The sequence below is a fragment of the Symphalangus syndactylus genome, chromosome 3, assembly GCF_028878055.3.
Source record: "Symphalangus syndactylus isolate Jambi chromosome 3, NHGRI_mSymSyn1-v2.1_pri, whole genome shotgun sequence".
NCBI classification, from domain to species: domain Eukaryota; kingdom Metazoa; phylum Chordata; class Mammalia; order Primates; family Hylobatidae; genus Symphalangus; species Symphalangus syndactylus.
In genome coordinates, this window is record NC_072425.2 from 147,702,218 (window position 1) to 147,724,564 (window position 22,347).

Genomic DNA, 22,347 nt, shown 5'->3' on the forward strand with positions numbered 1-22,347 from the left:
CCTTGAGCTCCATGCTGGGCTGAATCCTCCCTGTCATCCAGTTTATGGCTCCCACAATTTGAGAAAAGGTTGGGAGGTGATTCAGAGACAAAGAAGTGGTTAAAAGGCTGGCTGTGTCTGTTGAGGAATTACAAAGAACACCCACTGGGGCTGTCTTCTCAGGGAGAATCAGCATGAGGTGCAGGTCTCATCTAGAAAAAGGGGTCTCATACAGATTTTCAGAGCTTTGTTCTCCAAGTCCACGTGGCATAGAGAAGAAGTGTCAGGCATGAGGGAAACAGGTGAGACGTGGCAGAGCACCTCCTGAAATACCTGCTGTCTCCCACCAAGTGACGGGTGGTTCTCGGACCCACCCTGCGACTGGGCACTGGCTGCCTTGCCATGCCTGTGTGCTGGCACCTTGGACTTCAGGGCCTGGGGAATTCTCATGGCAAATCCCTACCTGATAAAACTGCTGGGGGAAAACAGGTTTTGATGCACATTGCCAGGAGTCACTGTTGAGGGTTGTGATTTTTTTCCTGTGAGTCGTTGGCAGAAACAGGCTCTATGACTAACCTCAGAAGGGCAAGGGAGCTTTCTGTTAACTGATCGCCTGCAGAGGATCAGAGAGGAATTCCTCCTGGACTCCCTGCTCTGGTCCACCCTGGCCTCGTTTTCCATCTCTGGATCCTTCCAGCCATGCAAACATACACAGCGTTGCCATGGCGACTCTGGGACAGACACATGCATGGGAGAAAAGTGTGAGGCAAAATCTCTTCTCTGATGATTTGCTGGGAGGGAAGGAGGCTTGAACAGGTTTCAAAAGCACCTTGTTTCACCCCCTGATTTTCACACGAGAGCAGCCACCCCAGCCATAAACACAGTGGCCTCTTTTCTTCTGCTTTGCTTGCTGAGGCGACTGCAGCTCTGGGAGACCTGAAGAGGCTCCAGGATGAAAGGGCCTCCCACCCTTAAACCCACCCACAGAATGGGTTGCCAGTCATCAGGTGGGGACACCATTGGATGGTGGATGATCAGGGCTGTCCCTGGTTATTAAACTCATTATGCTCTCACCAGGACCCCTCACTTGTCCTTGTGAGTTTCTGACATGGTCCTCCTCTGTCTCTTCCTCGCCAGCTTGGCTGCCACCCCTCGGGCTGGGGTCACTGGGGCATGGCCCACCAGTGGCCTCTCCATTCTAGCCCAGCTCCATCCGTCCTGTGAGCTCAGGTGGACTCAGCATTCCAGGTCATCCTGGAGGGATCTGGTCATGACCACATCACTCTGGATTCTGGTTCATTTCCAGCATTTTTCCCAGGTGAAATCAGGCTTAAATGAATATTATGCAGTGACAGGAAAAACAGCTGCTGCCTGAAGAACACACACAGCAGAAGAGAAATGATGGTGGCGATGGAGGTGGGGTAGATGTTCAGTGTGAGGCCCTGGAGGCGGGGGTGGGGTTGGGGGAACAAGGGCAGGGTTTATTTGTCAGCCCCCACCATGCTGGGTGTGTCCCAAATGCCCGTTCTGATTACTTGGTAATGTTTTTTGGGTGCTGTGCTGAGAAAGCCTGCGAGGCTGCATGAGGTTCCGCAGTAGAGAGCCCTGGTGCTCCATGACCAATGCCTGTGACTGGTGCAGCAAGAGGGACGTTCCTCTGCTGAAATGAATGAGTGCATCTTCCCTGAAGGTGGGTGTGGATAAAGTCCATCACCAGGGTCCTGTTTGGAGGAGAAGCAGCAGATCTGAATGAATCAACTTTCATCAAGTCACCCCATGGTTCTAGGAGAGCCAGCCCACTTTGTCATCAAGCCCCAAATTCCCTGGCTGGCTGACTTTCAGCCTCTACTTTGACCTGGCTCAGAGCAATTTCAACTCCTGTTCTCAGCATGCCCCTCCTGCTGTGGTCGAGCATGTTGCCTTCTTAGTCCTTGAAGGTAGCACCCAACACCTGTTTCCATGCTCTAGTCCAAGGCCCGCTCTCCTTCCTCTGGCTTCCTGACATCCCTCGCGCTGAAGGCCAAGTTCAGGACCATGTCCTCCACACACCTGTGGACAGCTCCACCCGTGGTGGTCTCTCCTCTTCTGCCCTTTTCTCTGTAGTCTGTGCATTCCAGATCAGCACATGAGTTCTCTCTCCTGGCTTCCTTTGTGTTAGGCACAGATGGGAATCCAGGGCAGAGAGATGTTCTGCCCTTACTACCTTGCGGCAGACAGGATCAGACTTGTGGGACCTGCTTGGTTACCACCTGCTGAGATTCCATTTTCTTTTGTAATTTTATATTGTAGATGTAGCATTGTGACTGGTTGCTTACCCAGTGTGCATTCCTCTTCTCTGCCTTGGTCACAGAACCCAATTTTATTTCAGTTAGTGTGATGCCCAGTTAAAAGGTATCCTTTCCATTTTATTATAAAGCTAAGAGTTAACATTGAAATGTGAGCAAACATGGACAGAGACGGATGTGTTACACATATTTTCTCCCAATGTGTGGCTTGTCTTATTTTCTTAACAATGTTTTCCAAAGACTAAAAGTCTTTCATTTTGATGAAGTCCAATTTATCGCTTTTCTCTTTTCTAGGTCATGTTTTCTGTGTCATATCTAAGAAGACTCTGCCTAACCCATAGTCACAAAGATTTTCTTCTGTATTTTCTTCTAGGGTTTTTATAGTTTTAGCACTTGGTTGTAGGCCTATGATCCATTTTAAGTTAATGTTTAGATATGGTGTGTGGTAAGCATCAAGGTTCAATTTTTTTTCTTAATGTATTATTATTATTATTATTATTTTTGAGACAGATTATCGCTTTGTTGCCCAGGCTGGAGTGCAGTGGTGCAGTCACAGCTCACTGCAGCCTCAACCTCCCATTGTATTTTTGTTTTTGCAGTTATTCCAGCACCATGTATTAAAACAACCCAGAGTTTAACCGAGCATTAGAGACCTCTGTGGATTTGCTTAGGGAGTTCCAGAACACTTAAAGTGGCATGGAACTTTTTGTGTGTATGTGCTCATGTGATTTGGGGATGGAAGGGTGGTGGAAGTGGAGATGACTCACAGCTTTCACCAGATTCTGGAAGATGCCCTGTCTCCCAGAAGCTTAAACATCTCCACTGTAATGTAACAAGGCCTTTTTCTTCACCTCCCTGAACAAAGGGAGCTACAGAGGGGAGAAAGGGATGTCAAAGACTGCGTGTGAGCTGCTTTCGAGTTCCTGGGAAGAAAACAATATGAACTTTGGGGAGTAAGCCTGTACAAACATACACAAACTATTCTTAATAACAGCATGAAAGCCAAGGCAGTAAAACTTTGTTAAATCTGATACTGGGCATCTTTAACACAGCACATAATTCAAAGCAACTGCATGGTTGTTTTAAGTTCATTCTTCTGGGCCGCTGTGTTTTAAATAGACAAAACTTACTGAGAAAGAGAGTTTAAAACCTAAGTTGAAAATGAAATTTTAATTAAGGGGATTTTGTGAATATGGCTAGAATGAGTATTCTGCATTCAGGATCTTATAGTCCCCAAATGTCAACTAGGTCTAATCACCAGAGATCATTGGCCCCCTCCCTCTACTGGATTGGTCACAAGGCTCTGAAAACATGAGCTGCTTAACTCCCAGAGCTGCAAAATGTTGGTTTCCCCGGGCTAGAGCAGCAGCAGCCACTTCCCCATGAGGGTGAGGAAATTCAATATCTTCCTGATGGGAGACAGAGCCAGACTCCCACCGGCTGTTCTTTCCCTCTAGCAGCTGCTTGCCCCACATTTTCCACGTTTCTGGTCAGGCCGCCCATCAGCCGACCCTTCCAAGTCACTGCTTCCTGAGAGCCCTCCAGTGTGACTCAGACCACTCCCATGGGGCTCCCTTGAGCCGTGGAAGGCGCAGAACCAGAGAACTGGAAGGAATCTTGGACATGAGCTGCTCTGAGCCCTTTCATTTTCAGAGAAGAAAACTGAAGCCCAGAGAAATAAGGCCAGTTGCCCGAGGTCACACAGTTAGAGGTAGAACTGAAACTAGACACTGGGTTATCCTGACTTGAGGCCAACATTCTTTTTATGATAGTCGGAGTAGAAAAATGGAAAAAAGCACAAACTTAGGGCTCAGACAAACCTAGGTTTGGATTTTGACTTTTTGTTCACAATCTGTGGAACTCTGTGAAAGGCACTTTACCTTTCTAAGCTTTAGTGTCCTCACTGGAAAACAGAGATAAGTATGCGGCAAATATTAAGTTCCTTTTCTGGACTGGCACATGCTATTTTTGGTTCTGAGTACATAGCTGGGAATGAAACGAACCAAGTCCCTTGGCCCAAGGCATAGAACTTACATCCCAGTGTGTGAAGGATAATACCAGTGCTTCTGAGGTTATTGTAAGGATTCAAAGAGACAAAAAATGTGAATGTAAGCCCAGTTCCTGGCAGAGTAGATATCTAATAAATGGTAACAGCAATTATAATTATTACTTTATGTTCCAAATGTCAGTCTCCACAAAGAAGGCCAACTCCTGGGGTATAAGGGTTCTGTCTCAGTTTCCTTACCAGCACCCCAGTATATAGGACCCCCAGGAAGCCCTGACAATCTTTGGTGCTCAGAGTCCTGCCCTAACCTACTGTCAAACCCTTAGTTCTTGCTTCTGAATTCATCCGACAACCTATTGACTGATCTGTATGCTACCTTTGTTTCTCTGCTGGGACTCCTTCGGAGAGCCTGAAAGGTGGTCTTGCTGGGATTGGAGACCCCCTGTCAGCCCACTGTATCCTGCAGCTCGGATCACCCCAGTGGCCTGCTTAGCTCCTTTTTGCTCCCCTGGCCTCTGAGGCCATTAGACCCTGGCTCTGGTCTGCCATTTGTCTCCTGACCCCTCATGTGGGGTTGGTTTTCTCTCTCCTGCCCAGCCCCAGCCCTGCCTGGTCCCTCTTGAGCTGCCAATGATGCAATTCCTCTTAATAGTCCAGCAAAAGCCCTTAGAGCTGGAAGCGGTTATACCCTGCCTTGGTCTCAACCATGTCGAAGCCCATGGTCCATTCTGAAGTAACAAGACTCACATGTAGGGAGAGAAGCCCTTGACTTCAAGGAACCACCCACTCCGTACTTTTCCCACCCTCCCCTCACATATGAAGCAGGGTGAGCCATGACTTGGGTTGATGGGTGTCTTGGCAGCTTTTAGAAAGGAGAGGAAATGGGAATTTGAATGACCCATGTACACATAGCGGAATGCTGCAATCACATGCCTTTCCTCTCACTGCCAAATCTCAATGGTGTTCTTACAAATTTTCCCTAATATGTTGGAGTCTCCAGTCCCCATTCAACTCCCATGCTCTCCAAAGCAGAGGATATTGGGACTGGAAAATGAGCAGTATATGTTTAAGGGAGTATGTTTCTGTATAAGAAGCCAATTTCTGAATAGTTCATCCCTCCTCGCCTTCTCTTTAGTAAAGATAACTGAGACTCAGGTAATGATGGCCAATAATTATGAAGCACTCAGAGATCCTGTTCTAAGTAGTTTACATATATGAATTTATGTAAGCCTCAAAACAACCCTATGAGGTAGGCACTATCAAAATTCACTTTATTTCAGATGAAGAAACCAAAGCACCAAGAGCTTAAGTAATTGGTCCTAGGACACAGAGCGGGGATAACAATGCGGGCAACCTGGCTCCTGAGCCATTGTGCAATACCACCTATGATCTACTTGCTGTTTAGTAGCCCACACAAGAGAAATGTCTTTTATCTTATCTCAGGGAAGAGCAGTGATTTAACACGAGTATGCATTCCAGCCACATTTTGTTGTCAGAAACCGTTACTAGGGGCAGCAATGGAATGTGAAGCATGATGGTATGTGCCAGGCTGTGGTTTCTCTCCCTGTTGCATCAGGACACCTCCTTTCTCTCTTCCTTTGGAAAGTTAGGCTGCAGCCTGCTGTCTCTCCTCAGTGGCAGCCTCTGTGCATCCAGCTGGCAAGGCCCTCTCTTTGCTCAGATTGTCTCTTTTCAGAAGAACTTGGTTCCTAGAAGATTTGTAAATCAAGGTGTACTTGAAGGGGAAACAATCATTCTGACTGGTAAATTGGGGATCAGGAACTGGGCAAGTGCAGCTCAGCCCCTCCCCTCTCCTCATGCTCCTTGTATCTACCTGAGGCACTAACATTATTCTCTGCTTCTGCAGCTGAGATTTTAGAGGGTAGGTTCTGCTTTAGCTGATGGGCTATAACTGCTATGGCTGAGTGGTTAAGTCTGTTGAATTTCAGAGTTCGGTGTTAAGAAGCCTGTTATTGCTGCAAATTTAGGTTATATTTTCGAACAGTTATGTCAGTAATTAAGTTGATATTTGGATCTTCCAGTCTCAGTTGGTTCTAAACACAGACAAAGAAAAGAGCAGATAATTATTGTTCACCCTTTATTCCTAACCATTTCCTTTCCTATCACTGGAGTTGGCTGAATTGGTCAAGAGATATAGTTAAAAAATACATAGGTACATTTACACGAATATATGTAGAGAGCTAAAAACCAATAATCACAAGCATTTCAAGAAAGGTTGCATGTGGTGGTTTCATTACTTCTATCAGCTGAGTCTACTGTGTTTGCAAGCTAAAATCCGAGAAGGCTGAGTGTTCCAAAGTAAGTTATCTATTGTCTGTGGGGCTAAGTTGTCTTTTAAAGCTGTCTTTTCAAGTAGGCAGAATGGATTGCAGAAATAGGAAAAGAGCAGTGGTAGTGCCAAAACAATGCTGGGCTTGGGTCAAAAACAAATATGAGCTTTGGTTAGCCTAGATTTGGTGACCCCATACCCCAGCACACAGGAAATAATTAATTAGAAGATAAATAGGTATGTGTCATTTAAAATAATGTGTTCACTGCCACAATTTATATAAAATAAATACCATGTTCCTGGGTTTCTATTTATAACAGGCATTTTCACATTCTCAGTTATTATCATGACCAACATTTTGAGGAATCTGAGAGGCAGAGATTGAGGTTAAGGGACTTGTATAGAATCATATAGCAAGAGGTGAGATCTGAACTCATGTTCATTCATAGCAGGGTATATCATCTTTCCATTATATGATGCTATGGACACAAAATTGCATTAAGTGTGGACATAGTCACTAGGAAACTTAACACTTGAACTGAAAGGATAAAAATACACCCATGATAAGAAATTAACAACCAAATATGCTCAAAGAGCTAAAGAAAAACATAAACAAAAAACTAAAGAAAATCTGGAAAACAATGCAAAACTGAAATGAGAAGATGGAAATTCTATAAAGGAACAAAACAGAAACTCTGGAGCTAAAAATATTGTAACTGAAGTAAAAATTATAATAGAGGGATTTAACAGCAGATTTGAGCAGGCAGAAGGAAGAATAAGTGGATGTGAAGATAGGACAACTGGAATGATCAAGTCTAAGGAACAGAACAAAAAAGAATTTTAAAAAGTGAAAAGAGCCTAAGGGTCCTGTGCACACCATCAAGTGGACCAACATATGCACTACGTGAGTCCCAGAAGGAGAAAAGAGAGAAATTAATAGAAAGATTATTTGATGACACAATGGCTGAAAATTTCCCCACTTTGATGAAAGATATGGATCCACAAATCCAAGAATCTCAACAACTTCAAGTACCATAAACTCAAAGAGAATCACACTGACATGTTATCATCAAACTCTTGAAAGTTCAAGACAGAGAGAATCTTGAAATCAGCAAGAGATTGTGATTCATCATTGTATTAGTCCGTTTTCATGCTGCTGCTAAGGACATAGCTGAAACTGGGCAATTTACAAAAGAAAGAGGTTTATTGGACTTACAGCTTCACATGGCTGGGGAGGCCTCACAATCATGGCAGAAGGCAAGGAGGAGCAAGTCACATCTTACATGGATGGCTGCAGGCAAAAAAGAGAGCTTGTGTAGAGAAGCTCCTGTTTTTGAAACCAACAGATCTCGTAAGACCCGTTCACTATCATGAAAACAGCACAGGAAAGACCTGCCCTCAAGATTCAATCATCTCACACTGGGTCCCTCCCACAACACATGGGAATTATTGGAACTACAAGATGAGATTTGGGTGGGGACACAGAGCCAAATCATATCAATCATGCACATCAAGTCCTCAATAGAATTATTAGCTAATTTTTTATTAGATAATTTGGAGGCCAGAAGGCAGTGACCTTAAAATGCTGAAGGAAAAAACTTGAAAACCAAAAATTGTGTATCTGGCAAAACTGTCCTTTAAAAATAAAAGGGAAATGAAGACATTCTAGTAAACAAAAGCTGAAGGAGCTCATTTAAACTAGCACTGCCCAACAAGAAATGCTAATAGGAGTTCTTCAGAATGAAATGAAGGAATGCTAAATAGCAACTCAAAGCTGTATGAAGAAATAAAGATCTCCAGTAAAGTTGAATATATGGGCAAATATAAAAGCTGATATTATCATCATTTTGACTGATATTTTTACTTTTTATTTTCTATAGAATTTAAAAGACAAAGGAATAAAATGTAAATTTCTTAATTAGACAATACATAAAGATGTAATATGTGACATCAATAACATAAAAGAAGAAGGCAGAGCTACATAAGATTAGTTTTGGTATGTGATTAGGTTAAGCTGGTATCAATTCAAATTAAATTGCTTCAACTTTAGGATATTATATATGACCCCCATGGTAACCACAAAAAAAGTATCTGTAGACTATACAAAGAAGGAAATGAGAAAGGACTCAAAATGTGTCACTACAAAATATCAGCTAAACCCATACAAGGCAGTAATAGAAAAAATAAAAGACAGAAAACATTTGCAAAATGGCAAGAGTAAGTTCTTTCTTATCAGTAATTACTTTAAATGTAAATAGATTAAGTTCTCCAGTAAAAAGGCATAGATTGGCAGAATGGACTACAAAAAAAAGATTCAACTATATGCTATGCGCAAGAGATTCACTTTAGATCTGAGGAGACAAATAGGTTGAAAGTGAAAGAATGGAAAAGATATTCTATACCAATAGTCACCAAAAGAGAGCTGGGTGGCTGTATTAATTCCAGGCAAAACAGATGTTAAATCAAAAATTGTTCCAAGAGGCAAAAAAGTATGTTGTATATTGAAAAAAGAGTCAATTATCAGAAAAACATAACAATTGTAAATATATACGCATTGAGCATCAGTGTTCTAAAATACATGAGGCAAACATTGACAAAATTGAAGGGAGAGATAAATAGTGTTACAACAATAGTTGGAGACTTCAATATTCCACTTTTAATAATGGATAGAACAATCAGATAATCAGTAAGGACATAGAAGACTTGAACAACACTATAAACCAGGTAGACTTCACAGACATACATACAAAGAATATCACCCAACAATAGCAAAATATACATTTTTCCCAAGTATACCTGGAACATTCTCCAGGATAGATCATATGTTAGGCCCCAAAATAAGTCTTAATACATTTAGAAAGATTCAAATCATACAAAGCATCTTTTCTGATCACAATGAAAACTAGAAACAGAAGGAAAACTGGAAAACAGAAGGAAATATATGTGGAAATTAAACAACACACCTTTTTTTTTTCTAACCCAAGAGTTCATCACAGCTTTATTTACAGTAGCCAAAAACAGGTAAAAATCCAAATAAATTTTCATCAACAGGTGAATTGCAGTCCATCCATACAATGGACTTGTTTTGGACAATAAAAAGGATCAAATACAGACAGAAAACAACATTGATCAATATGAAAAAGATGGCATGCTGAGTGAAAAAAGCCAGACACACAAGCCTACCTTCTGGGTAAATCTATTTACACAATGCTCAACGACCATTGAGCCAAACTAATCTATGGTGGAGAAAAACCAGAACAGTGGGGGCCAGTGGCAGTGAAGGTGGATATAAATGAGATGGAGCATGAAGGCTCCTCCCAGATCAATGATGGACACACTTGTTAGCTGTCCATGAGAGGTACAGTTATAATTGAAGGATGTTATTGAATGCAAATTATTAAATAGCCATTAATAACCATTCATCAATAGTGGCAAACACTAAATACAAGCAAATACCAAATACTAGTAAACTAAGTTCAGGAGCATTTTTTAAACTTTTATTTTAAACATGTACACCAAATCCCAGTGACACGCAATTTACCTATGTAACAAACCTGCACATGTACCAATGTACCATGCAGTTTCATTATATAGGTAAATTGCGTGTCACAGGGGTTTGGTGTACAGATTGTTTTATCACCCAGGTAATAAATATGGTACCCAATAGAAGTTTTCCAATCCTCACCCTTCTACCACCCTCTACTCTAAAGTAGGACCTGGTGTCTGTTGTTTCCTTCTTCGTGCCCATGTGTACTCAATGTTTAGCTCCTACTTGTATGCGAGAACATGCAGTATTTGGTTTTCTCTTCCTGTGTTAGTTCACTTAGCATAATGGCCTCCAGCTTCATCCATGCTGCTGCAAAGGGCATAATCTTGTTCTTTGTTATGGCTATGTAGTATTCTATGGTACATATGTACCACATTTTCTTTATCCAGTCTACTGTTGAGCATTTAGGTCGATTCCATGTCTTTGCTATTGTCAATAGTGCTACAATAAACATACACAAGCACGTGTCTTTATGGTAGAATGATTTATATTCCTTTGGGCATATATCCAATAATGGGATTGCTGGGTTGAATGATAGTTCTGTTTTAAGTTATTTGAGAAATTGCCAAATTGCTTTCCACAGTGGCTGAAGTAATTTACACTCTCACCAGTGGTGATTAAGTCTTCCCTTTTCTTCGCAATCTCACCAGCATCTGTTATTTTTTGACTTTTTAATAATAGCCATTCTGACTGGTGTGAGATGGTATCTTATTGTGGTTTTGATTTGCATTTCCCTAATGATCAGTGATGAGTGTTTTTGCATATGCTGGTTGGCTGCATGTATGTCTTTTTTTGAAAAGTGTCTGTTCATGTCTTTTGCCTACTTTTTAATGAGGTTGTTTGTCTTTTGCTTGTGTTATAAATTTCATTTAAGTTCCTTATAGATTGTGGATATTAGACCTTTGTTGGATGTATAATTTGTAAATATTTTCTCTCATTCTGTAGGTTGTCTGTTTACTCTATTGATAGTTACTTTTGCTGTGCAGAGGCTCTTTAGTTTAATTAAGTCCCGTTTGTCAATTTTTGTTTTTGTTGCAGTTGCTTTTGTCATCTTAATCATAAAATCTTTGCCAGGGCCTATGTCCAGAAAGGTACTTCCTAGGTTTTCTTCTAGGGATTTTATAGTTTTAGGTTTTACATATAAGTCTTTAATCCATCTTAAGTTGATTTTTGTATGTGGTGTAAGGAAGGTGTCCAGTTTCAATCTTCAGCATATGGCTAGCCAGTTATCCCAGCACCATTTATTGAATAGGGAGTTCTTTCTCCATTGCTTGTTTTTGTCAACTTTGTTGATGATCAGATGGTTGTAGGCATGTGGCTTTATTTCTGGTTCTCTATTGTGTTCCACTGGTTTATGTGTCTGTTTTGGTACCAATACCATGTTGCTTTGGTTACTATGGCCTTGTAGTATAGTTTGAAGCCAGGTAATGTGATGCCTCCAACTTTGTTATTTTTGTTTAGAATTTCTTTGGCTATTCGGGCTCTTTTTTCGTTCCATATGAATTTTAAAATAATAGTTTTTTTATAATTCTGTGAAGAATGTCATTGGTAGTTTGATAGGAATAACACTGAATCTGTAAATTGCTTTGGGCAGTATGGCAATTATAACAATATTGATTCTTCCCATCTATGAGCATAGAATGTTTTTCCATTTGTTTGTGTCATCTCTGATTTCTTTGAGCAATGGTTTGTAATTCTCATTACACAGATTTTTCACCTCCCTGGTTAGCCATATTCCTAGGTATTTTAATCTTTTATGGCTATTATGAATTGGATTGTGTTCTTGATTTGGCTCTCAGCTTGTATGTTGTTTGTGAATAGAAATGTTGCTGATTTTTGTACATTGATTTTGTATCCTGAAATTGCTGGAGTTTTTTTTATCAGATCTAGGAGGTTTGGACAGAGACCACTGGGTTTTTTAGTTACAGAATCATATCATCTGCAAACAGAGATAGTTTGACTTCCTGTCTTCCTATTTGGATGCCTTTTATTTCATTACCTTGTCTGACTGCTCTGGCTATGATTTCCAGTACTATGTTGATTAGGAGTGATGAGAGTGGGCATCCTTATCTTGTTCCAGTTCTCAAGGGTAATGCTTTCAGCTTTTGCCCATTCGGTATAATGTTGACTATGGATTTGTCATAGATGGCTCTTATTATTTTGAGATATGTTCCTTCAATGCCTAGTTTTTTGAGGGTTTTAACATGAAGGGATGTTGAATTTTATCTGCATCTTTGAAATGATCATGTGGTTTTTCTTTTTAGTTATGTTTATGTGATGACTCACATTTATTGATTTGCATATGTTGAATCAACCTTGCATCCTAGGGATAAAGCCCACTTGATCATAGTGGATTAGCTTTTTGATGTGCTGCTGGATTCGGTTTGCTAGTAATTTGTTTGGGTTTTTTGAATCTATGTTCATTAAGGATGTTGGCCTGAAGTTTTCCTTTTTTGTTTTGTCTCTGCCTAGTTTTGGTATCAAAATGATGCTAGCCTCATAGAATGAGTTAGGGAGGAGTTCTTCGTCCTCAATTTTTTGGAAATAGTTTCAGCAGAAATGGTATCAGCTATTCTTTGTACATCTGGTATAATTCAGCTGTGAATCTGTCTGGTCCTGGGCTCTTTCCAGTTGATAGGCATTTTATTACTATTCAGTTTTGGAACTCATGATTGGTCTGTTCAGGGTTTCAGTTTCTTCTTGGATTAATCTTGGGAGGTTGTATGTTTCCAGGAATTTATCCATTGCTTGTAGATTTTCCAGTTTGCGTGCATAGAGGTGTTCATAATTGTCTCTGAGGGATTTTTTTGTATTTCTGTGGGTTTAGTGGTAATGCTCATTTGTCATTTCTGATTGCACTTGTTTGGATCTTTTCTCTTTTTCTCTTTATTAGTCTAGCTAGTGGTCTATCAATCTTATTTATTCTTTCAAAGGACAAACCCCTGAATTTGTTGATCTTTTATATGGTTTATTGCATCTCAGGAGCACAGTAAAAGGATTATACACCTTGATCAAGTGGGTTTTATTCCTACAATGGAAGGATGTTCCAATATCTGAACATCAATAAATGTAATATACCACATTAATAGAATGAAAAAAATACACATAATCATCTTAATGTAGAATAATAATTTGACAAAATTCAGCACACTCTCATGATAAAAAAGACTAAAATACTAGGAATAGAAGGAAACTATTAGTAAAGGCCATATATGAAAAACTCATAGTAATGTCACACTCAATTGTGAAAGTCCGTAAGCTTTTCCTCTAAGATTGCAGGAAGAAGACATGGATGCCTGCTTTTGTTGTTTCTATGGAACATAGTATTAGAAGTTCTAGATAAGCAATTAGGCAAGAAGAAGAAATAAAATGCATTCAGATTGGAAAAAAAGAAGTAATATTATCTCTGTTTGCAGCTGATATGATCTTATATGTAGAAAACCCTAAAAATTCCAAACACAAAACAGAGCTAATAAATGAATTCATTAAACTTGCAGGATACAAAACCAATGCATAAAATCAATTGCATTTTTATTTACTAGCAATGAATAATCCAAAAAGAAACTAAGAAAACAATTCATTTCTAATAGTATCAAAAAGAATAAAATATTTAAGGATACATTTAACCAAGGAGGTAAAAGACTTGTATGATGAAAACTTTAAAACATCGCTGAAAGAAATTAAAGAAGACGTAAACAAGTGGAAAGACATTTCATGTCCATGAATTGGAAGACTTACTATTGTTAAGATGACAATACTTCCCAAAGAAATCTGCACATGTAACGTAATTCTTATCAAATACCAATGGCAGGTTTCTAAGAAATAGAAAAAGCCATCCTAAAATTCATATGTAATCTCAAGAGACTCTGAGTAGCTAAAATATTTTTGAAAAAATAAGAACAAAGTTGAATGAGTCACACTTTCTGATTTCAATACTTATTTCAAAGTTTCAGAAATCAAAACAGTATGGAACTGGCAACAGAACAGACATACAGATGGATGGAACAGACTAGAGAGTTCAGAAATTAATCTTCTCATATGTGGTCAATTGATTTTCAGTAAGGGTGCTGAGAACATTTAATAGGGGAAAGGACAGTCTTTTCAACAAATGGTGATGGGAAAACTGTATATGCACATATAAAAGAATACAGTTGGATCCCTACCTAACACCATATACAAAAAGTAACTCAAAATACCTAAAGTAATAAACATCTAAATGTAAGAACTAAAACTACAGAGCTCTTAGAAGAAAACATAGGAAAAATCTTCATGACACTGCATTAGGCAATGATTTATTAGATATGACACCAAAGTGTAGGTAACAAAAGAAAAAAAATAGATACATTGGACTTCATCAAAACTAAAACCTCTTGTGCACCAAAAGGCACTATCAAGAGAGTGAAAAAGCAACCCACAGAATGGGAGAAAATATTCATGAATTACATAGCTGATGAAGGATTAATATCCAGAGTATATAAAGAGCCCCCACAACAATTCAATTCAAAAATGGGCAAAATATCTAAATACTTAAATATTTCTGCAAAGAATATATATAAATGGCCAATAAGCACATGAAAAGATATTCAACATCACTAGACATTAGGGAAGTGTAAATAGAAACTGCAGTTAGTCCACTTCATATAGGAGAAATGTTATTTAAAGGAAAAATAACAAATATTGTTGAGGATGTAGAGAAATTGGAACCATTGCACATTGCTAGCATGAATGTTAACTGTCACGTCTGCTGTGGAAAACCATTTGTTCCTCAGATAATTAAACATAAAATTACCACATGATCTAGCAATTCCACTCCTAGATGTATACCCAAAATTACTAAAAGCAGGAATTCAAACAAATGCTTATACACCAGTTTTCATTATAACTTTACCCATAATAGCCAAAAGGTGGACACAATCCAAATGTCTATTAATGAGATGGATGGATAAACAATATCTGGTATATACATACAATGGAATATTATTCAGCCTTAATAAAAAATGAAATTCAGCCAAGAAGCAATGAGTCATACTCATTCATCCAAATTCTTCTTTTCTTTTTTTTTTTGTTTGAGACAGTCTTACTCTGTTACCTAGGCTGGAGTGTAGTGGCATGATCTTGGCTCACTGCAACCTCTGCCTCCCAGGTTTAAATGATTCTTGTGCCTCAGCCTCCTAAGTAGGTGGGATTACAGGCATGCACTACCACTCCTGGCTAATTTTTGTATTTTTTTTTGTAGAGACTGGGTTTCGGCATTTTGCCCAGGCTGGTCTCGAACTCCTGACCTCAAGTGATCTGCCTGTCTCAGCTTCACAAAGTGTTGGGATTACAGGCACGAGCCACCACTCCCAGCCTCATCCAAATTCTTTTTCCTCATTCTCCTCTGTGGTCAACAGCATCCAGAGTCTTGGCAAGATGGCCAGCTGAGCTTTGTGGTCCGTATGTGAAGTCACATGTGGATTCATATGCATAAACCTTAGAAATAGTATGCTAAGTGAAATAAGCTAGACACAAAAGGACAAATACTATATGATTCCACTTATATGAGTTTCTAGAAAAGGCAAATTCATAGAGACAGAAAGTAGAATAGAGGTTACTAGGGGCTGGGGGTAAGGGTTAAAAAAATATTGGGAGTTACTGTTTAATGAATATAGAGTTTCTGTTTGAAATGATAAAATGTTTCTGGAAATAGATAGTGGTGATGATTTCACAACATTTTGAGATGTGCTTAATGCCACTAAATTGTAAAATTGTACACTTAAAAGTAGTTAAAATGGTAAGTGTTACGTTTATTTTACCATAGTTAAAAATCTCAAAAAGATTAACTATCACTTAAAAGACAGCTATAATGTTATGAGTAATATTTTAATTTGTATTTTCTGAAAAACAATGGATCACACTAAATCATCCAAATTCTTTCACCTGTTCTCCTTTGTGATCAGCAGCATCTGTGGCTCTTGCAAGATGGCCAGCTGAGCGTTGTGGGACAGCATGTCCCGTATGTGGGGCAGTTCTGTCACTCCCTCAACTCCCCACCTGCCATATATGTGAGTCTAGCATACAGATATTTGCTTTAAAACGTACATATATATATTTAGGTTTTGCAAATTGGGATGTGGACAAACAGTACATATATATAATGCAGCAGCAATTTTTAAAATTACTCCCTCTGAAAAGCTAGTTAAATTAAGGATTCATCTTATAATTAGTGATATATATATAAATTAAAAAGATATAGTTGTGACTCCAAAATATGAATGATATGTGAAGGTCATAAAGGACTAATATAGAGGAACTAATTAAGAAAACAGGTAAGGAAGACTTCTTGGTGCTAACTTCTGGGGCTGGCTAGGAAGTGGTACGAATTAGAAGAAAGGAGTGTTTGCCTTTTAAATAAAGAGAATAGATTAAGTAGAGAGTATTTCTACACATGTGTCAAGAAATAATGTCGATCAGCACGAAGATCTTTATAGATGTTCATCCATAACCCTCCTAACAAGAGTATAAGGTGGATATTATTATTAACCCCACTTTACAGATGAAGAAATTCATACACAGAACGAATAATCCCTGCAACGTTTCACAGCTAGTAAGTGGCAGAGCTGTGATTTGAACCCAGGTAGTCTGTCTAGAGTTCACCCTCTGACTACTACTGGCTCTATCTGCTTTGGGTAGGAGTCATTAAAATACAAATGGAAAAAGAAAAAGAAAGGAAATATGTAGTTATTGGATGCTTAAAACTACCAGCGAATGATCATTGAAATTATGTACAAGACACTGACTATTCATTGACCAAGTCCAACACATTGGCTTCAAAGACACTACTGCTTGGGGATATTGAGACAAGTGAATACTAATATAGGAAGTCAGTGTCAATCTGGGAATGCGTTAGAGGTGTTACATGTAGAATTTAGCAAGGAGTTAGTCTGAGTATGCCTTATTGTATCTTTGGCAATAAGATGAAAAGTTTGGAGTGTAGTTAATGAATTTATAATGGTCAAACACCACAGCCAAGAAGAAAAAAACTTCCTATTACCATGAGTAGGCTAATTCTTATGGGTATATTTTGATCAATGAACAGTGGAAGCACTGTTGGACTTCAGGCCAGTAGTAAGTGAAGGTGCCTCCCTGTGTGCATGCGTGGCGGATCTCTCCAAATGGAATGAATCTCAGTGTGTTTTGGGTGTGGGGATATGAGAACGTCTTGGATATGCAGGAGTTATTATGTAGTCATAGGTGAATTATTAGGTGCTTACTTTCATGATTTTCACTTTCAAATAAGAAAATTGAGGCTCAGAAAAATGAAGTAACTCTCCTGCAACTGCCACCCCAGTACAGGTCTGTCTGACTTGACCCCAGTGCTCTGAACTGAAGTTAAGGCAGTCTGAGTGCTTAGCCAGACATATTTCCGGAGCTTTTCTCCAAAAAGCTTGGCAAGTTTTGTGTTGTGCTTTCGTAAGGGAGGTATTCTCTTGTTCTTTTATGTGCTGATTAATGCTTTAGAGTCATTCCAAAGGGAGGCCTCCAGGGATATAGGACTTCCTGTGTTACCCACAAGCTTGATATGTATATCTTTTATGTCTTCATATAATTAGCTGATAAAAATGTTGAATAAGAGATGGCCAGAACTGAGTGGTCTTTCAAAATAACCTCAAAAGACTGGAATTAAGGGCCAAAATCAATAAGATGAAATTCAGCTAGTAAAATGTCAAGTCCTGACTTGGTTTAAAGAAAAAATCAGTTTACGTAAGTATCGGGTGGTGAAGACCTGGTTTGAAATTTGGTTGACTGCACACTTAAGATAAGCCCACATTGTGAAATAATGAAGAAAATAGAGCTTGAATTCTTAGGTTGCATTACAAGCAGTAGTGACAAGAGCAGGCAAAATGGCAGACCCATTGTACATGGGGCTAGTACCCCATCTAAAAATTATATTCGCGTCTATATAAAGAGAGGCATTGCCAGCCAGATTCTGGTCAAAGGGAGAGGGATGATGACGGTTGAAAAAATCATGAAAAATTAGGAATAATTCGGGAAACTTGAGGTAGTTATAGAAGGGTCTGAATAAGAGAAGCCTTGAGGATAGATAAGTTACATATTTTCTCTTGGAGCTCACCAGAAATTCTGAATATCTCCCTAGCCAGCAGGCATAGGTGTGGAGAATCATGAGGAAAAGAGAAATGAAACGGTAGAGGAAAAGGAAAGGGGGCTATCTCAGTCCATCTGTCCCTTTCTAAACCCACACATCATGCTGCCATTTAACTATGTATGTCTTGGGGCAGTGAGGCCTTCACATCCTGGAGTCCCAGTTGGAAATGGGGCTGAAGCTCCTTTTGCTTTCAGCTTCCCACTCGGTCCATCCAGGGCCTGTATTCTTTTGCCTGCCCCACCCTGAGGCCAAGACTTGGGTAGGCATTGGTCTCCTGACGGAAAGAACCCATGGAACAAACTGTCCAGATGCCTGTGTGGTCTGCACATTAAGGTATTTTGTAATTCTCTATGATCCAAGCTGACCACATGTGGTTTCTGATACTTACAGAGAGTGTTCAGAATTTAGAGGTACCTTTCTTCTTTCAACAAAGTCTATTGTCCAGCTGAGAACCCAAGAAAGTCATCTTTGATACTCATTGCATCTTTGTTCTAGTAGATAGATACTTGCCTCTCTTCAAAAGCAATTGGTTCTGTAGGTGGGAAGCTTAAGAGAACAATCATTTAAGGAAAATAAAAAATGCATTGGTTTAAATGTTATTCCTAAATAATAAAGGTGGTAGGTAATGTGAGGTGGGGAAAGAGAGTGGTCTTGGAACTGAGGAACACTAGACCAAAGTGAAGTGTTACAACTGAGCTTACATCTTAGCATTTTTAATAAAGAGTTGATAATGAATAAGGGACAAGATTTTTCTAGAATCAATACATTTGTTACAAAGATCAGAAATTTTTTATGTGGGACCCCAGTTGAAGTCAAATGCTAGAAAACAGGAAGTACTTGATAAATGTCTGTTGCAGGCAGAATATATTTAAGAACAGAACTATTTAAAATAATTTCAACTTTGGTTTAGATTCAGAGGGTACACGTGCAGGTTTGTTGCAAGGGGATATTGCGTGGCACTGAGGTCTGGGGTACAAGTGATCCCATCACCCAGGTAGTGAGCACAGTACCCAAAAGTCAGTTTCTTTTTTATTTGAGACGGAGTCTTGCCCAGGCTGGAGTGCAGTGGTGCAATCTTGGCTCACTGCAAATTCCGCCTGCCAGGTTCACGCCATTCTCCTGCCTCAGCCTCCTCAGTAGGTGGGATTACAGGTGCCTGCCACCACGCCTGGCTAATTTTTTTGTATTTTTTAGTAGAGATGGGGTTTCACCGTGTTAGCCAGGATGGTCTCGATCTCCTGACCTCATGATCCTCCCGCCTCAGGCTCCCAAAGTGCTGGGATTACAGGCGTGAGCCACTGCGCCCGGCCCCAAAAGTCAGTTTCTTAACCCTTGCTCCTTCTCTCTCTCCACCTCTAGTGGTCTCCAGTGTCTATTGTTTCCCTGTTTATGTCCATGTGTACCCAATATTTAGCTCCAGCTTATAAGTGAGAAGATGCGGTATTTGGTTTTCTGTTCCTGCGTTAATTGCTTAGAATAATGGCTTCCAGCTGCATCCATGCTGCTGCACAGGACATCATTTCATTCTTTTTAATGGCTGTGTAGTACACTATGGTGTATATGTACCACATTTTCTTTTCTTTTTCCAGTCTACTGTTAATGGGCCCCTAGGTTGATTCCATGTCTTTGCTGTTGTGAATAGCGCTGCCATGAATGTCTGTAGAGCTGAACTATTTTGTGTAGAAGATATACATACTGGGAATTAAAAGAATGCAAGGAACTGTGCTGCAGCTGGGGGAGTCTCACTGCACTTGGGTAAGGCATTATGGTGAACGTTTCTGAATTAACTGTTAAGAGGTCCATGTCCTTTATCATCACCAAACTCACCTTTATTTTTGTGGGATTTACACGGAAAAATTAGATTAGTCAAGAGGTTGAATTAGCCCTCACCATTAGAGATTAGACATGGTCCTCCATTACCTATAAACTCACCTGTATCCATTCCTGTTTTCAGGAGACAGGAGAGCAACAAGTGCTTTCTTAACCTTTTTGTGCTTTCCACACACCGTTAAGTTAAAAGACTCGAATGTGCCTATAACACCAGCAAATAAGTATAGGGGAATGACTTTATTAGAAAAGCAATGCCTCAGTGTGTATAAAAAAAGATCTCCAATGATCGCCTATCCATTGCCTTCCATTAGCATGATGTTACTGTTTGAGTATTCACTGCCCTAACTACATTCTTTTACATACTCTTGCAAAGCTCTAGCACGTTTAAGGAAATACATGATCCTTCTTTTGCGCTAGGTTGACACTATGCTTGGTCTGTCACTTCTTATTTACAGGATGTTGGACAGAGTTGCTGATGTATAAACCACAGCCTTCCAAACCTTTTCTTTCAGCATTGTGCCTGGCAGACGTTGGCAATTGTAATATGCATAATTGTATCTCATACACTGATCGCAGTCTGGTGGCACACTGGTTTGCAAGGAGGAGATGAAGCCTCCCTCCTTCAGTGCAGGCTAACCCATAGGTTGTGTCCTTGCCCAGTTCCCTCCTGATTTCTTTGGGACTTCATTTTATATTGCTTTTCTCTCCCTTTATTTTCAACCCATACACCTCTCACTTTGGCTTGAGACTCTTACCTTCACCCTGTCCTCCCTCAGTCCCAGATACCTGCGAATCTCTTTTCCTTTTACTAATTTGAAGAAAGGTCACAGACCCTCATTCTCATAACCCATTCATTCTTCAAACCACTGCAGATTGGCTTCGAGGTACATCTACGGAAGTTTCTTTCAATGCTCACCCTCTAACTTCCAACTCTTTCCAACTCTTTCCAGGACTCTTTTCAGTGCTAATTTTTACGGAAATCCTGCTGCATTTGCTCATCCTCATCACTCTTCCTTTGCAAAATTTCTCTTCCTTGTCTTTTGTTCCATACCTCTGACATGCCTTCTCTTTCCCTCATGCAGTTCCTTGCCTTTGCCTGTCCCTTAAATATTGATGTGTCATAGGTTCTCATTCATGACCAGCTTCTCTTCTTTTCCTAACCCTCTCTGGGGTGATTTAATCCACCTACAAGGTTTTAACCATCACTTATATGTGGATGATGATCAAGTTTAAATTTCCAGCCCACACATTTCTTGTGAGATTCAAATCCAACCTGCCTGAAGTGGATCTCCTCATCCTCTAAAATACACCTGAAATTCTCTATCTCATTTGATGGCACAACCGTCCATATAGTCAACCAAGATAGAAATCGTATGTAGTTATTGACTATTTCTACTGTTTCTCCTTTCTCAGAAGCTCTTGAACAGTCTTTTCTTGTCTATCCCTACAGCCAAAGTTTAATATCAGATCCTCATTTTTTTCTGCCCAGGTAATAGAAACGGCCTCAGAACTGACCCTGCTGTGTCCAGATCCATTCCCCTGCAGTTTACTTTCTGCAGGGCAGTCAGAGTGACCTCTTTAAACTTAAACAAAGGACGTCACCACTCCCAATGATTTCCCCTTTGACTACATGCTCCATACTGGCCCGCATGTCTCTCCATCACCTTCCTCTCCAGTGTCACCTCCCATCACTTCTAGGCAGACCCCTTTCACTCCAGCAATGAGCAATGGCAGTACAGATGTTCCCCTACTCATTCTGCTCCTCACCCTGGAGCCCCAGCCCCTGTCTTCTCTGTCTCTCCCAACTCTGACAAAAGCTTGCATGTTCCGCCTTCAGGATTCCATACATACTAGATCCACCAGATACAATTCACACCCTCTGCCCGACCCTGCTTGCATGTGTTCAGGGGACCAGGTATTCCTAAGTGCTCAAGGAAGATCATGTGAAGACATACGTCACTCATTATACTGATTTTGCAAACTTATTTTTCCTATAACATTTATTATTTTTAAAGTGATTGAAGTGCTATAACATACTCAATTCAGAAGACTTGGAAGAATAAACATCACTCACCATCCTACTAGTCCTAGAAACTTCATTATTATTTTTTTTATGAAAGTTTCTTTTTTTTTAAATTTTATTATTATACTTTAAGTTTTAGGGTACATGTACACAATGTGCAGGTTTGTTACATATATATACATGTGCCATGTTGGTGTGCTGCACCCATTAACTCGTCATTTAGCATTAGGTATATCTCCTAA

The 22,347-nt window shown here is 39.8% G+C and overlaps 1 protein-coding gene across 1 annotated transcript in view; it reads left to right on the forward strand.

The window, feature by feature from the left end:
- The first annotated feature begins 1,087 nt into the window (after window positions 1-1,087).
- The window catches only part of LOC129478439 (uncharacterized protein C11orf44), a 42,740-nt gene continuing 21,480 nt past the window's right edge, over window positions 1,088-22,347 (forward strand). The window contains exon 1 of the mRNA XM_055270033.1: window positions 1,088-1,297. Coding sequence (XP_055126008.1) covers window positions 1,088-1,297 — 210 coding nt within the window. The remainder of the gene's footprint in view (window positions 1,298-22,347) is intronic.